Source organism: Otolemur garnettii, unplaced genomic scaffold (genome assembly GCF_000181295.1).
Source record: "Otolemur garnettii isolate 467f Iridium unplaced genomic scaffold, OtoGar3 scaffold00016, whole genome shotgun sequence".
Classification (NCBI taxonomy): Eukaryota; Metazoa; Chordata; class Mammalia; order Primates; family Galagidae; genus Otolemur; species Otolemur garnettii.
Genome location: NW_003852411.1, coordinates 21,681,770 through 21,697,035, shown reverse-complemented (window position 1 = coordinate 21,697,035; position 15,266 = coordinate 21,681,770). Strand labels below are relative to the sequence as shown.

Sequence of the window (15,266 nt, the reverse complement as noted above, 5' to 3'; positions counted from 1 at the left end):
TTGATGCAAAAATACTCAACAAAATTTTAGCCAGTAGATTACAACTACACGTTAAAAAAATATATACACCATGGATAAGAAGACTTCACCCCTGGGATGCAAGCAAGGCTGGTTTAAGATACCCAAACCTATAAATGTAATTCACCATATCAATAGAAGCAAAAAACAAAGACCTTCTGATCCTCTCAATAGATTCAGAAAAAGCGTATGATAAAATTCAACATCCTTTTCTAACAAGAACATTAAAGAATACAGGCATAGGTGGCACATTTCTTAAACTGATTGAAGCCATCTATGATAAATGCACAACGAATATAATACTGAATGGAGTAAAACTGAAAGTTTTTCCACTTCAGACTGAAACCAGACAGGGATGTCCACTATCACCACTACTGTTCAACATAGAACTGGAAGTTCTAACCAATGTAATTAGACAAGAGAAGGGCATCCAAATGGGGGCAGAGGTGTTCAAAGTCTCACTCTTTGCTGATGATATGATCTGAGAGAACCTCAGAAATTCAACCAGAAGACTCCTGGAAATGATCCAGAAACATGGTAACATCTCAGAGTCAGAGTATAAAAGCAATGTTCACAAATTAGTTGCCTTTGTATGCACCAATAACAGCCAAGTTGAGAAGCTAATCAAAGACACAATTCCCTTCACAGTAGCTTCAAAGAAAATGAAATATTTAGAAATATAACTAGCAAAAGAGGTGAAGGACCTCTAAAGAGAATTATGAAACCCTGGGAAAAGAAATAGCAGAAGGCATTAACAAATGGAAGAACATACCATGCTCCTGGCTGTGAAGAATGAACATCATTCAATGTCTATACTTCTCAAAGCAATCTACAGATTCAATGCAATCCCCCATTAAAATGCAAACATTATACTTTGAAGAACTGGAAAAATAATTATTCATTTAATATGGAACCAGAAAAAGCCTTTTAGAGCCAAAGCAATTTTTGTAATAAAAACAAAACCAGAGACATCACTCTACTGGACTTTAGGCTATATTACAAGTCTATAGTAATCAAAACAGCATGGTATTGGCACAAAAATAGAGATATAGACAGTTGGAACCAAATAGAAAACCAAGAGAAGAAACCAACCTCTTATAGCCATCTGATCTTTGATAAACCAAACAAAAACATACACTAGGGAAAAGAATACACTAGGGTGCTGGGAGAACTGGATAACCACATGTAAAAGACAGAAACTGGACCTACACTTTTCACTTCACCACTTATAAAAATTGATTCAAGATGGATAAAAGATTTAAATCTGAGGCATGAAATGATAAAAATCCTGGAAGAAAGTATGGGAAAAACTCTTGAGGATGTCAGCCTAGGAAAGAATTTATGAAGAAGACTTCAGTGGCAATTGCAACAACAACAAAAATAAACAAATGAGACTTAAGAGAGATTGAGAGATTTATTATTAAATTGGAAAGCTTCACAACTAACAATACAACAAGCAAAGCAAATAGACAACCTTCAGAATGGGAAAAGGTTATTTGCATGTTATGAATCTGACAAAGGTTTGATAACTGGGGTCCGTAGAAATTCAAATTAATCAACAAAAAAAAAAGAGCAAACAATCCCGTCTATCACTGGGCAAGAGACATGAACAGAACCTTTACTGAGGAAAACAGACAAATAGTTAACAAACATATGAAAAAATGCTTATCATCCCTACTCATCAGAGAAATTCAAATCAAAACCACCCTGAGATATTACCTAACCTCAGTGAAAATACCCCACATCACAAAATCCTCAAACTGCAGGTGCTGGCACTGATGAGATGAAAAGGGAACCCTTTTACACTATTGGTGGGACAACAAACTAATACAGCATCTTTGGAAAGAAGTATAGGGAATCCTCAAAGTACTCAAATTAGACATTCCATTTGATGCTGCAATCCCATTATTAGGCATCTATCCAGAAGAAAAAAATTACTTTATCATCAGGAGATTTGCACTAGACTTATTGCAGCTCAATTTACAACCACCAGGACGTGGAAACAGCCTAAATGCCCATCAACCCAGGAAAGGATTAACAAGCTGTGGTAGATGTATACCATGGAATACTGTTCAGCCATAAAAAGATGGTGACTTTATATCTTTTGTATTAACCTGGACGGAGATGGAGCACATTATTCTTAGTGGAGAGGAGAAGGAATGAAGATGGAGGGAAAAGGGAGGAGGGAGGCTCCCTTTTGGGGGGATTGAGCTGCCCCCACTCAGCGGGCACAATGTAGATGTGTATGGCATACCTTTTGGGTGCAGGACACAGTATAAAAGGGACTCTACCTAACAAATTCAAATATCATGTCCTGATTGTTTGCACTCTCACATTAACCTAAAATTAAAAAATAAATTAAGTAAATAAAAAATAAAAAAATTCAATCTTACAAGGAGGGTATGCTTTAAAAAGTCAAGCCAGATATCTCATTAAATGTCCCCAACAATAAAAAAAAATCCAGAAAAAAAATAAAAAATAAATAAATGTTAAATTATAATGAACAGAAAAATAAGAGTAAGTTTTTTAAAGAATTTTAATTGTTATCTTTTTATTACAAATCATAATAAATTATGTTGTTTTATTTTTTGGCCCTATGGTGAGTTTCGTTTGTGTTAGTAAATAAATTTTAAAAAGTATATTCTTTACTTTGCTCTTTTTTTTCAATCAACATAATTTAAGTGTGCAGAGGAAGCTTAAGTATAGGTACAAGTGTGTTGTGAGATAGAAAGGGTTGAAAACCACTGCTTTAGAACAACACAACCCAGAGGAAAAGCTGGCAGGCGAGGCCATCTCCTTACAAAACAAAGTTCTCCTCTAATAAAGTGGGACTTGGCACTCGAAGGGAGGATAGATGAAGCTTTTCCAAGTCCCTGGAGAGGAAGAAAAGGCCAAACAGAAAACTAGCTATGAAAACTAACCTCTGCTATAGTGAGATCACCAACCACAGAAAAAACTGACCAAGATGGGGCTCCTCAACTTAAATTATCACCCCACCTAAGCTCCCACAGGCCACTGGACTAGTGAATACAGTGGATTCTTATCTCAGATAGGGTTAGGTTCTGAAGTTGGTTATGAGGAAAAATTATGTATGGCTGAAAGTATCCCTGAAAATCTCCTGAGTTATAAATATAGTGTAGGCGCTTATAATCTTAAGTAATTCTGACACAACAAATCTTTTTCTAATGAGTGAAAAAAAAATTATCATTTGTATACATGGGCATAAATGAGCATAAATTTCCATAACTAAGCACTCAGTGACTTAGCTGGTTTGTTTCAGAGGCAGGCTACATCTAAAATAGGAAGAGGATGATAAGAAGCTCTAAACCCTATAGGTGAGAGGAAAAAAAAACAGTATTTGCATGTCTTACATTGCAGGCTCACCTTAGCACATATGTGGTAGAATAAATGCCCTGTACTATTTAACACCTAATTTTTTATTTCATTTTTTAATTGACAGATAATAGTTAGACATATTTAGGGAGTACATAGTGGTGTTTCAATATATAGAATGTGTACTAATCAGATCAGAGCAATTAGCATATCCATCATCTCAAACACTTATTTTTTCTTTGTGTTGGGAACATTCAACATCCTCCTTCTAGCTATCTGAAACTATCTGAAAATCTACCACAGTCCGCAACACTAGAACTTATTCCTCCTATCTAGCTATAATTTTGTATTCTTTAACAAATCTCTCCTTTTCCCTCTCTTCCCCCTACCCTTCTCATTATTTTCTTTCTTTTGTTTGCAGTATGTGGTTGTGCACAGATAACTGAATTGCACGTGATGCAACTGCAGAGTAATGTAAATTTACATCAACTAAGTTTTCAGTTTATAATATGTGAGGGGCATTTTCAAAATAAGAAGTGAGCCAATCTGGGTGCGTTAAATTACACATTGAATACACAATTGATTTGAGATAAATTTCAGGTCTAGCTAGAGCTCTCCTTGGTCAAGAATGAATAAAAAGAAGTAAAATAAGACTAACATGGGGCACTAAAAAAGTAGAAATTGCTTTTTTTAAAAATAGTTCATTTGGTGCACTAAACCCTACTGTTTGATTTTAATGCACTTAATAGTCCTTGGTTTATGAAGACATTTATGTGCTGATAAAGGTTATTTAGCTTCTTTACGGAAGGACTTAGCTGAGCTGTATTAGGCAAAAGAAGGAAAGAAGGTACTTAAGGGTCAGTGAGATCTTTGTGTTTTAGGGTTGTATAATGCAGAAACACTTCAATACAATCTTAAGCACTGTTGTGACAGGCTAAATACATAAAAAGACTTATAAAAACTAGAACTTTATCTGGACATTTTGTGCACCTAATGCTAAAACATTTTAAGTTAAATTTTCTTTCTTTTAAAGCAAAACATGTTTTAAAGGGAATCTGTGTTGACATCTTATCACTATGTGATATTGTCTATATCTTACAGTATTTACAAGTTTATTTATCAAGGATTATCTATCTGGCTAATGGCTATTTATTTTCACTTTTTGTTGGTCTTTATATCCGTTTAGTAATGTACTAAAGGAAACAGTATATCTATTTTGGAACTCTTTGAATAGTCTAAAATAGACTAAAAATGGAATATCTTATAGTAAGTTACAAACCAAGGTGGTTCCCCTGGGATACATAGCTTGGTTTATCGTGAAAAAAAACCAACTTATTTAAAAATATGTGGAGTAAAATTTTATTTACATTACAAATAAGATACAAAAAATAGTTGAATCAGGATACAGAAATATGCTGTTTGGATTAGTTAGCCCTGTTTTATTTTTTCAGATGTGCTTAATTTTATGGTGGAACTGAAGATTTTGTTTGTGTAATGCATGAGTAAGACAACAAAATATTTTTTCTAGTCTTCCAAAAAACTTTTCTGATCAGTATGTGAGTTTTGATGAGTTTTGTAAGGTTTTTGTTTTACAAACTATGAATCAGTAAATGTTTAAGATTGTACCACATAGCAAACATACAGCTGTTGAAAAATAATGCATATAATAAATATTAAATTGTGTACCTGTTTAAAAAAAAAAGTGGAGTTTGCAAGATCATGGCTTAGTCTTGATCATTCTGGGTCATTCCTCTAATAAATTGTTCACCCCTCCAATATATATATTCAAGTCTTCAATTTTCAGAAAGTATTTTTGAAGTACATACTATGTAGTTCCATTATTATTGTGTTTCATTGTTTTGATTTTCTTTTTTAAGCACTTTAATTATATATATGTTTTCCATCCTGAGCTGATATGTCTTATATATAGGACAACAAATTCTACCTTCCCAACTTAAACTTCTGTATAAAGGTGAATTTTCGCACTATCCATAAATGCATAGATTTAGTACTCATCCAAATCATCACTCTGCTGGTGATTATTTGTCTGTTAATTGCTGCTTTGGTCATTCTGAGAAGAACTGAATTCTTATGTCCAAGAAATGCCATAGTTTAGAGGTGACCATAGAACAGGAGACTCTTGTTGACCCATGAAATTTCTCTTCCAGGTTTATAAGATTGTGGATACTATTTATAAGCAATTATGTAAAGACGCTTTTCACCATATGAAGCAGTCTATGTTGCGGGTCATCACCTTATTGACCCGCACTTCACCCAAGAAGGTCATCTTTCAACTTATGGACTACCCAGTCCCAGCAGACATGTAAGGCTCCCCTACACCCTCCTCTTTCCACAGGATTTGTTCACAGGCTCCAAAGGCAGATGGATCTGTGCTCTAGTCTTGATTTATCATGGTCAGAACCATTTGGGGGTTTTTTCCCCTTAAAAATAAAATCTGTATTTACATCTTGCAGGGTGATTGTGAGGTTCAAATAAATATGGTTAGGCTAAGTCCTTCCATAAAGATGCTAAATAACCTTAAGTAAGATCATACAAAGTCTGAAATTAAGTTCCAGATGTTGCTACCATGTGCTTATGCTGGCAGCACTGTATAAACAACTCAGTAAGCTTTCATAACCTTGGTATATCAGTGTCTCACGCTGTGTTCATATCAATTTTTGACAGAGTCTTGCTGAGTGCCATTCATTATTGTTTTGTGTTTTTGTATGCCATCATGAGAATGTCAAAGCTTGAATTAGAGCAACAAACAAACACGCATAAATTTCTTATTAAACTTGGCAAGAATGGAAGTAAAATGAGGGACATGTTAGTCCAAGTTTATGCAGATAATGTCATGAAGAAAACAGTAGTATACAAATGGATTAAACATTTTTTCTGAGGGAGGAGAAAGCATCACTGATGAAGAGATGTCAGGACAGCCAAAAATGAGCAGAATTGATGAAAACGTTGCAAGAATTTGTCTAATTGTGCATCAAAATCATTGACTGACTATGAGAAACATAGCAGACCAAACAAACATAGATAAGAGAAACAGGAAAATCTTAACTGAAAATCATGGCTTTTGCATCATGACAGGGCACCAGCTCACATGGCACTGCCTGTGAGGGATTTTTAAACCAGTGATCAAATAATTGTATTGATCAAAAAATAATAATAATAATTGTATTGAAATAACCTTCCTACTTAGCTGATCTAGCCCCCAGTGGCTTTTTTTTTTTTTCACTTGAAGATAAAAGAAATATTTAAAGAAAAACATTTGGATGACATTTAGGACAATAAATGTTTAGGAAAAACATTTTGATGACATTTAGGGTAATAAAATGGCAGCTTTGATGGCCATTCCAGAAAAAAAGTTCTAAAATTGCTTTGAAGTGTGGACTAGGCGCTGGCATTGATGCACAGCTTCCCAAGGGGAGTACTTTGAAGGTGACTGTAGTCCGCTTCAGCAATGAGGTAAGTGACATTTTTTCTAGGATGAGTTTGTGATCTTAATTGTCAGACCTCATCTGTTATTTATATCCTCGTAGAATACCTGATACAGTAAGCCCACAAGAAATGATCACTGTCTCTGTCATTTATCTAAGGCTTTAAATTATGTGCTGCATATCCCATAAGAGCAAACCTCTCTCCAAAGAGGGACTAGATTTTTATTCCTGTTTGAGAATTCAGTGATTTTTCTTGAAGAAATAAATTCATATAAGTATTTTTTCTTATTTATGAAAGATGGAAATAAGATATTTCTCCCTACCCATAAAATAACTACCCTTAATGACCAGATGTAATTGGAAGTCACCTGTCTGAGCCTATGGGACAGTATGAATCTAACAGGCCCATTAGAAGAGCTTAGAAAATCACATCACTCCATTTATACAGTTTGTACATTGGAAGGGAATGTATTGCTTCCCTACTATTAACAGTGTAAAAGACAGAAAGTGTTATGATGGAAAGTCCTCAAGCTTTGAAAACAAATGAATATGATTTCCTATCAACCTTTACTCTTACATTCTATGTGACATCATGCAAGTTCAGTACAATTCCCCTGATGCTCAACTACCACATCAGTGAAATAAGGAAAGTCCTTTCTCTCTATAGTTGTTATGTAACTGTACTCTGATTTAGCTACCTATTGTTTAAAAAGCCAGACTCAAGAGAGTGGTGGAAGGAAAAGTGGATTTGTTGAAGAGTTGTCATCCTGAGGAGATGATGGGCTATTGTCTCAAAGACCATCTCAAATTTCTCAGGCTGGCTAAAGGGTTTTAAAGGGAAGGGGTCATGGGAAGCTTCAGTGGATTTTGCACTAATGGTCATCTTGAGTAGTGGGCCATCTGGGAGTCTGGCTAGTGTCATCACAGCAGAACTGAAGGTTAACTGTTCAGTATTTTCCTTGATGGGGGCAGAGTCCTGCCATCTTGGTTCTTTACTTAGTTGCTTAAGGCCAGTTCCTGAAATCCTTAAACAAGCACACAATTATGAAAGCTATAACCTAACTATATAGCTCAAGATGAAGGGGAAAGAGGAGAGGGAGGGGGTAGGAAGGGGAGGATGAATGGAGGGAGGATTATTGGTGGGTCCACACCACAAGGGTACATGTTAAATCTACTAAGGGTAGAATACAAATATCTTAACATAATAACTAAGAAAATGCAGTGAAGGCTATGTTAACCAGTTTGATGAAAGTATTTCAAATTGTATATAAAACCAACACATTGTACTCCATAATTGCATTAATGTATACAGCTATGATTTAATTAAAAAAACATTATCAGTTAGCTTTTACATGTAGTGATTGTTACTGTTATATGGGTTATACAGACTAATGAATTAATAGTCTGTGAAATGGCATTGAAGTCAACAAAGCTCTAAATAAATACTGTAGGTTTCTTTTTCTGACTGAAAGATTGTTTTTATTTAGGAGGCTTTAACTCACAAAGTATTTTATTATTCATAAAATTTCTTCAAAGACTGTTATAAGGCTTCATGTTTTCTCTTTCTGGAACTAAGTCCGCCCGGTGTGTAAGGATGACTGGCCCTCGACCACCTTGTTGAGGAGAGAGTGTATATCCACGTGGGTAGAAGATGAAAACTGCCAGTGAAACCAGTGTAAACAATATGTGCCAAGAAGGTACAGAAAGCAGGCATCATTAGAATTATGTGAACTTAATTTAAAAAGTCACCAGCAGGTCTAAGGGTAGGTGAGAATTGGAGAAAAAAAGGTCCAGATTTGGAATTAAAGTAAACCCAGGAAGGTTTGATCATCCAGAAGGTATGAACAAGACTTAAGAGAATGTGGCAGGACACGTGAGATTTGATGTTCTTGTGGTTCTCAGAGTGAGTCCTCCAGGCAGAAGCAGTCAGGTCATGGATCCTACAGAGCTGAGTATGTCCACATTGCAAGGAATCAGGCCCCCCCATATGAGGAACCCAAGTGCAGGAGGCTAAACACTATGCTTCAGAGGCCAGCGTGCATTGATAAGGTTATCAGAAACATATTGGCACAGAGATGTATAGCAGCTCTTAAGATGAATAATGGTAAGAGTAATCCTAAAGAGTTCTTGTGGACTAGAGATCAAGAAGCCAGGATTCTAGTCTAACCCATTTCACTAATTAAATCTGTGATATTTGGTAAAATGATTCGCTTCCCTGAGTTTGTTTTTTTTAATATTTCATTTATTTAGTTTTTACAATATTTAGGGTTTGAACTTTTTATTTACATATTGATTTATGTATTAATTTGCATTCCCACGTCAGTTTTAAATATTCTGTCTGCACAAACCAGGTAAGAAGGTGGGAGGAGCAGAGAGCATATGGGGTACAGAAAACTGGTCAGTTCTTGAAATTGAGCTGAACAGATATTTAAATCATAGCAGACTGTATTTTCCATAAAACTGTATTTAAATTCTTCCTTTCTTTCTGAGGATGAGAGACTTATGATACCATTTGGAAATGAGAATCTGTTTATTTGAGGTTTGTCTGCAGTGTCTTTGCTATATAAAGATGTAAAACTAAGACTCTTTTTCTGATTCATGTCACTGTGTCAAGTAGGAAACGAGAAACTTACGGACTCTGGCTTTTGTGGGTGGGACTGTGTTTGCAGCATTCTCATAATGATGTGGCAGGCGGCAGGTTCCGAAGCAAAAGTGGCCCCTCACGTGCTGAAGACAATCTTGTTGATACTGAAAGGAAAGCCTGGGGAAATACAAGAGGTCTTGATGGAAAAAAGACGCTCCTCTCTTGATGCTACCAACATGATGCCTGTGGCGGTAAATAGCATGACGTGTACTTCTTCTTTTTGGTATTATTTTCTTCCTCATGAAAATCCCTAACTATCCACAGACTCAGTCACACTTTCTTACCATAGTCTTCCTCTCATGCGTATATGCATTCAACACATTATTGAGCACCTACTGTGTGCTATACTTTAATCAGAAAGCCTATATTTTGATAATAGACATAGATAATGAATGTGTGGCATGTGTGGATAAATGTGTGGCATGTCATATAGTATAAAGCTTAAAAGATACGTAAAAGGATGGGGGAAGGAAAATGGTGGGCAATGTTTAGGTAAGTTGGTCAGGACAGGTCTCTCTACTAAGGTGACAGAAAATCAGAGACTTGAATCAGGGGATGGTGTGATCCTTGCATCTACCTGGGATAGTTTTAAACAGAGAGGAAGATAAAAGCCTTCTATTGATGGGATTTTACCTAGTATGTTGGTGAACCCAAGGAGGCCAGAGAAGCTGAGTGACTGAGAATGAAAGCATAGGACATGGGATGAGAGAAGGAGCCACCAGCTAGGTTACACAGACTTCTGTAGGCGTGCGAAGTCTTAATCTCATTTGTGTTCATCATTATATATCTCCCAAGGACCAAAATCACCACTCCTGGGAGTAAATTCAGGATTCACAGTGATTTAGTAGAAAAAAAGGTGGCATTGCTTCACATTGTGAGATGCTGGCATATGTATTTCTGCAGTGCCAATTACCATCTCAAAAGGCACAACCCCAAACACCATAATCTTAATGCTAACATCCCCAAGGATCAAAATCCCTAAAGTATTTCTAACATCTGATTGAATTCCCCAAACTATAATGATGAATTTGGAATAGGTGCAATCAAGGCTTCTCTCAAATAAAAGTGAATTTCAAGTTGTTCTTTTTGTTCAACCCAATGCATTTGGCAGAAAACTCAGATAAGTGGATTGGCCAGGTAATATGGCAATGATGAAAATGTCAGTTTAAAACTGTGTCATTTGGCGCGGCGCCTATAGCTCAACCAGCTAAGGCGCCAGCCATGTACACCTAAGGTGGCGGGTTCAAATCCCCAGCCCGGATCTGCCAAACAACAATGACGGCTGCAACCAAAAAATAGCCGGGCGTTGTGGCGGGCGCCTGTGGTCCCAGCTGCTTGGGAGGCAGAGGCAGGAGACTCGCTTGAGCCTAGGAGTTGGAGGTTGCTGTGAGCTGTAATGCCACGGCACTCTACCCAGGGGGACAGCTTGAGGCTCTGTCTCAAAAAAAAAAAAAAAAACTGTGTCATTTGTTTGGGTTGGCAGATGAAATTTCAGGCCCTTTTAATACATTAAAGTCACCTCTGACTGAAGAAGCCAGAAAAAATGTGAATGCCATTATTGCTTATTTTATTATTATTTGCATTTTATTATGTGAAACACGCTTATGAAGTGTTCTGTAGTGTTTTTATGTTTTTCAAATATACCACCTTATAAAAATACAAATAAATGCCTTTTAAAGAATTTAAAAGTTATTTTTTCCAGAATCACATTTTCAGGACTTTCATCTATCAGGACTTTGATATTTGGGATCATCACATTGGGATGGTCTTTTAGGATTATGCCCTAAACCTGTATTTTCAGTAAGACTGATTTTGCAGCAGTCGGTATACCAAAAAGTCCTTAGGTGACCTGGCTTGCCTCCCTTTCAATTCCTCACTTCCTTGTATTGTTTAAGTGCAGGGAGGGCCTGGGTTATTAGTAGGACTACTCTTCACGGCCACAGAGGAAGGGACCTTAGGATGGATGCCCTCCTTGGGAACCAGCTTGCTTCCCACAGGTTTGGCAGCTAGGGATATTTTTTTTTTTTTTAACAGTGCTTTGGAAGCCTTTTGCCATAGAATGCTTGGCACAGTTCCTGGTTCACAACTGACTTGGGGGCTGTTACCATGACTACATCAGGCTTTCTTCAAGGCGTGTGGAGGAGGAGTTGCAGAGTCACTCCCTTTCTTCCCAGACTAATGCTCACTGGGTTCAGAGGAAGATGTTTACATTTTCACCTCCTTTATTTTTCCCTGATAGGCATCACAGGCCCTGTGCACATTGCTACCTGTTGCCTCCTACAAGAAAGCAGTGGCCCAGTTGTTCCCCCAACTCCTGATGGCTCTCATGTTCCAACTCTTCTACAGCAGTGATTCGAGACTGATGGACCTGGACAGGCCTCTGTGAGATCCCCCTGGTTATTTCACATTAAATAAGAGATATGCATCCCACTGTAAATATGTCTACTCCCTTGAGTTCCTGAGGGACTCCTTATAATCTTCCTCATAGTGCATTTGCTTATTATAGATTTGTCTCCTCTAAAGAGTAGAATGCCTTCAGAAAAGTGAGCCCGAGTAGCTAGAAATTAGCTCACACCTTCCCTGTGTGTAGCTTATCAAGAACCAGTACCCCAGAACATTGTTCTGGCCACATTCCCTGTCAGATCAGTGAGAGGCCACTGTGTAAAATGAAAGCAGACAGGATGTTAGATCCAAAGCAAGGCATAACCCAGCTCTGCCATTGATTAATCTCTGACAGTAACCTCTCAGGGTTGTCATACCTGTAAGATAAAATGGTATGCACAAATGTGCTTGGCGAACTGTAAAGTGGTTTTGTGGTGGGGATGTGACGTGTGGATTGATGACAACATGCAGTCACCTGTTCACCAGGGGAGAAGTTTGGCAATTGCCTTTTGCCTGATAGAGAGTTGGTTTCACTGCACTGCAGGGGAATCTTGACCCAATTGCCTTCTCTTGGCCCTTGTCCAGTGTGGACTTTAGACCAGACAGAGCTCTAAAGCACAATTAGTCCCATTAAGGTATATAATTCACTCCTTGTTCTCCAACCAGATACACACCAAATCAGACCAAATAGTTGAGAATATCTCCTATTTAAGTCATCCATGGAAGAAAATAGACAAGTGTCATCGCATGAGTGAATATCTAACTAATAGCCTATCCACGTAACTAATAACCTGTTCTGTGATTAACCTTAGATTTTTAAGTGCTACATTTTCAATCTAATGCCCCATCCCATAAACTGTTCACCAGGGAGGATGATTAAGCAATCTCCTTTCCCCTTTATCGAAACATATATTCTGCCGGAGATGGGATGAAAAAATAAATCATATTTACTTATTTTTGGAAAGGACATTATCAAGTAGTAATTCTGCTCTTTTGTTGGGGTCTTAGGTATGCCCGGGATGCCCTGAGAGTTCTGTTGAATTGCTCTGGACTGCAAAAGGTGGATATTGCTCTAAAGAAAAAGAATTGTTGGAGCCACTTTACCCAAGCAATGTATTACCATCATGGGGTCTATCTCATTGCCAAGTAAGAACAGAGGGCTATGTGTAAGGCTCTCTGTCTCTGCACCACCTTCTTCAGCTTCCTTTAAGCAAGCCATGTGGAATCTCTAAATCTCCAATTTCTAAATCTCTCTTAATGATCTGAATTGCCACTTGATTTCTACTTCTTCAGTTATTTTAAAGGGCTTATATTTTGGAATATTTTTCCCTGTCCTTACCGTCTTACCCAGTAAGGAAAATACCTAATATTCTCCCTCTACAAGATAGGTTTCCTTTTTTTTCAAATTTAAATCTGTAGAATTCTTTAATAATGAGGATGGATTCTTTCAGTGTGGACCCAGAGATTTTTACTGATTACAGCTCACGATAGTTACTCTTTGGGATGTGCAAAAGGCCCGATTTGGCAAAGGGAAGTCCCTGCAAGTTGACATCTGTGTTCTTTTGACATGATTCTTTTTGTCTTTGCTAGCTTTCTTGCTTTTTGTTTGTGACAGTCTTACCCTGTCACTCAGGCTAGAACAGTGCGGCATCATCATAGCTTACCGCAACCTCAAATTCCTGGATTCAGGCCATCCTCCCACCTTGGCCTTCCAAAGTGCCAGGATTACAAGTGTGCCACCTCGCCTGGCCCTTTCTTACTTTTCTATACTGATAACCTAAGCTCAACTAGAATCAGCCATTTCCCCAAGAGCTTTAGTTAAAAGGAAGTAGTATTTAGAAGCCAAGACCTGAGTACGAGATATGCTTTTTGCTGTTGGCGTGTCATTGCTCCTAGGCCATTTCAGTGGTCAGACAGGACCTGTATTTTTATTTATTTTGTTTTTTATTCCAAATTAATATGAGGGTACAAATTTTTAGTTTACATTGTTCTCACGTCAAGGTAAAGATCAAGTTTGAATACTAGTCAGCCATAAGAAACGATGGAGACTTTACATCTTTTATGCTTACCTGGATGGAGTTGAAATGCATTCTTCTTAGTAAAGTATCTCAAGAATGGGGGGAAAAAATCCAACGTACTCAATGTTAATATGAAACCAATATATAAAAAATTACATGCCCTCATGAAAGATAAAACACAAATATAGTCTAGCAAGGAAGAGGGAATGGGGGAGGGTAATTGACAGAAGGAGGGAGGGCTAGTGGAGGGGTCTCATCTAAAGTGCACAATATGAGGGTATTCAGCACGTTCCTTGGGTGAAGGGCTCAAAGATAAGTTTCTCTTTCAGATACCAAGAACTGGAGGTGAATCCATTTCCCCTCTCTGATGTTAGCTGATTCCTGCTCTGCAAATGTCAGTTTTAGATGTGCTCCCACTTTAGACCTTGCTCCTACTTTAAAGAGGTTGACCCGATGAAAATCTGTGCTTAATAAGTCAAATAAATTTGGGAAAGTGAAATGGAAGAGAACTTTTATTTTTTTTTTCTACCAGGCAGAGGGTACTTCTAGTTAGTTCTTCACTGAATATCAACCTTCTCTTTATAGGGATTAGGTTTCCTGAGACAGATTTGAGATACAGAGTCTTAACAATTTAATAGACTGCTCAAAGTTGTGAATAAGTCAGATAGTACAATTTATATGGTCTATGGGCCCTTGATGCTTATAAAACAGTATCTTATTTGCACGCACATTTCAGGAACACATCTTAATGTGTAAAAATGTAGTACAGCTGATCTTATAAGTGGTCACTAGCTAAGTATCACTCTATCTGAGGCTATCTAAGAAGTGCCTTTGGATCTTCTTACTCAAGTGTGGTCCACAGATTAGCAGCAAAAGACTTACCTGGGATTTAAAAATTCAGAATCTCATGGCCCTCCCCAGACCTAAAGAATTAGAATTTGTGTTTCAGCAAGATCCTCAGATGATCAATATGCACAGTAAAATTTGAGAAGCACTGATTTGGAAGACCTAATCTGGAGTCTTGAAGTGGAAACTTTGTTACACCATCCTTCCCTATTCTGCCCTTACTGATCTGACACAGACCATCATGTCAGGACAACTGTGAGCCTGGCCACTGCCCACATGTGTTATAGAGAATGGCTTAGTGAATCTGAGCTCACAGCCTCTTCTCCTTAGCAACCTGGGGTAGTTTATTCTCAAACTCTCTTCCGTGTTATATCATTCAAAGGAAGGGCTTCATCCAAAACCACAAAAGTGACCTGCGTGCACCCACCTTGGTTTGAGCACTAGACTTGCATTTTCTCTCCCTTGGTCAAGGACTGGTGAGAGATGGCATTAATATAGGGTATTCTGTTCTGCAGCAAATGATGAGAGAGACAGAAATGAGGGGTGACATTAGCAAAGAAATTTTTTTTCTTTTTTTTT

General features: G+C 37.6%; 1 protein-coding gene across 1 annotated transcript in view; it reads left to right on the top strand.

Moving 5' to 3' along the window:
- The window catches only part of MROH9 (maestro heat like repeat family member 9), a 167,937-nt gene that overhangs the window by 116,780 nt on the left and 35,891 nt on the right, over positions 1 to 15,266 (top strand). Inside the window, exons 10-14 of the mRNA XM_023510817.1 lie at positions 5,520 to 5,674; positions 9,467 to 9,632; positions 11,681 to 11,823; positions 12,832 to 12,969; positions 14,374 to 14,380. Coding sequence (XP_023366585.1) covers positions 5,520 to 5,674; positions 9,467 to 9,632; positions 11,681 to 11,823; positions 12,832 to 12,969; positions 14,374 to 14,380 — 609 coding nt within the window. The remainder of the gene's footprint in view (positions 1 to 5,519; positions 5,675 to 9,466; positions 9,633 to 11,680; positions 11,824 to 12,831; positions 12,970 to 14,373; positions 14,381 to 15,266) is intronic.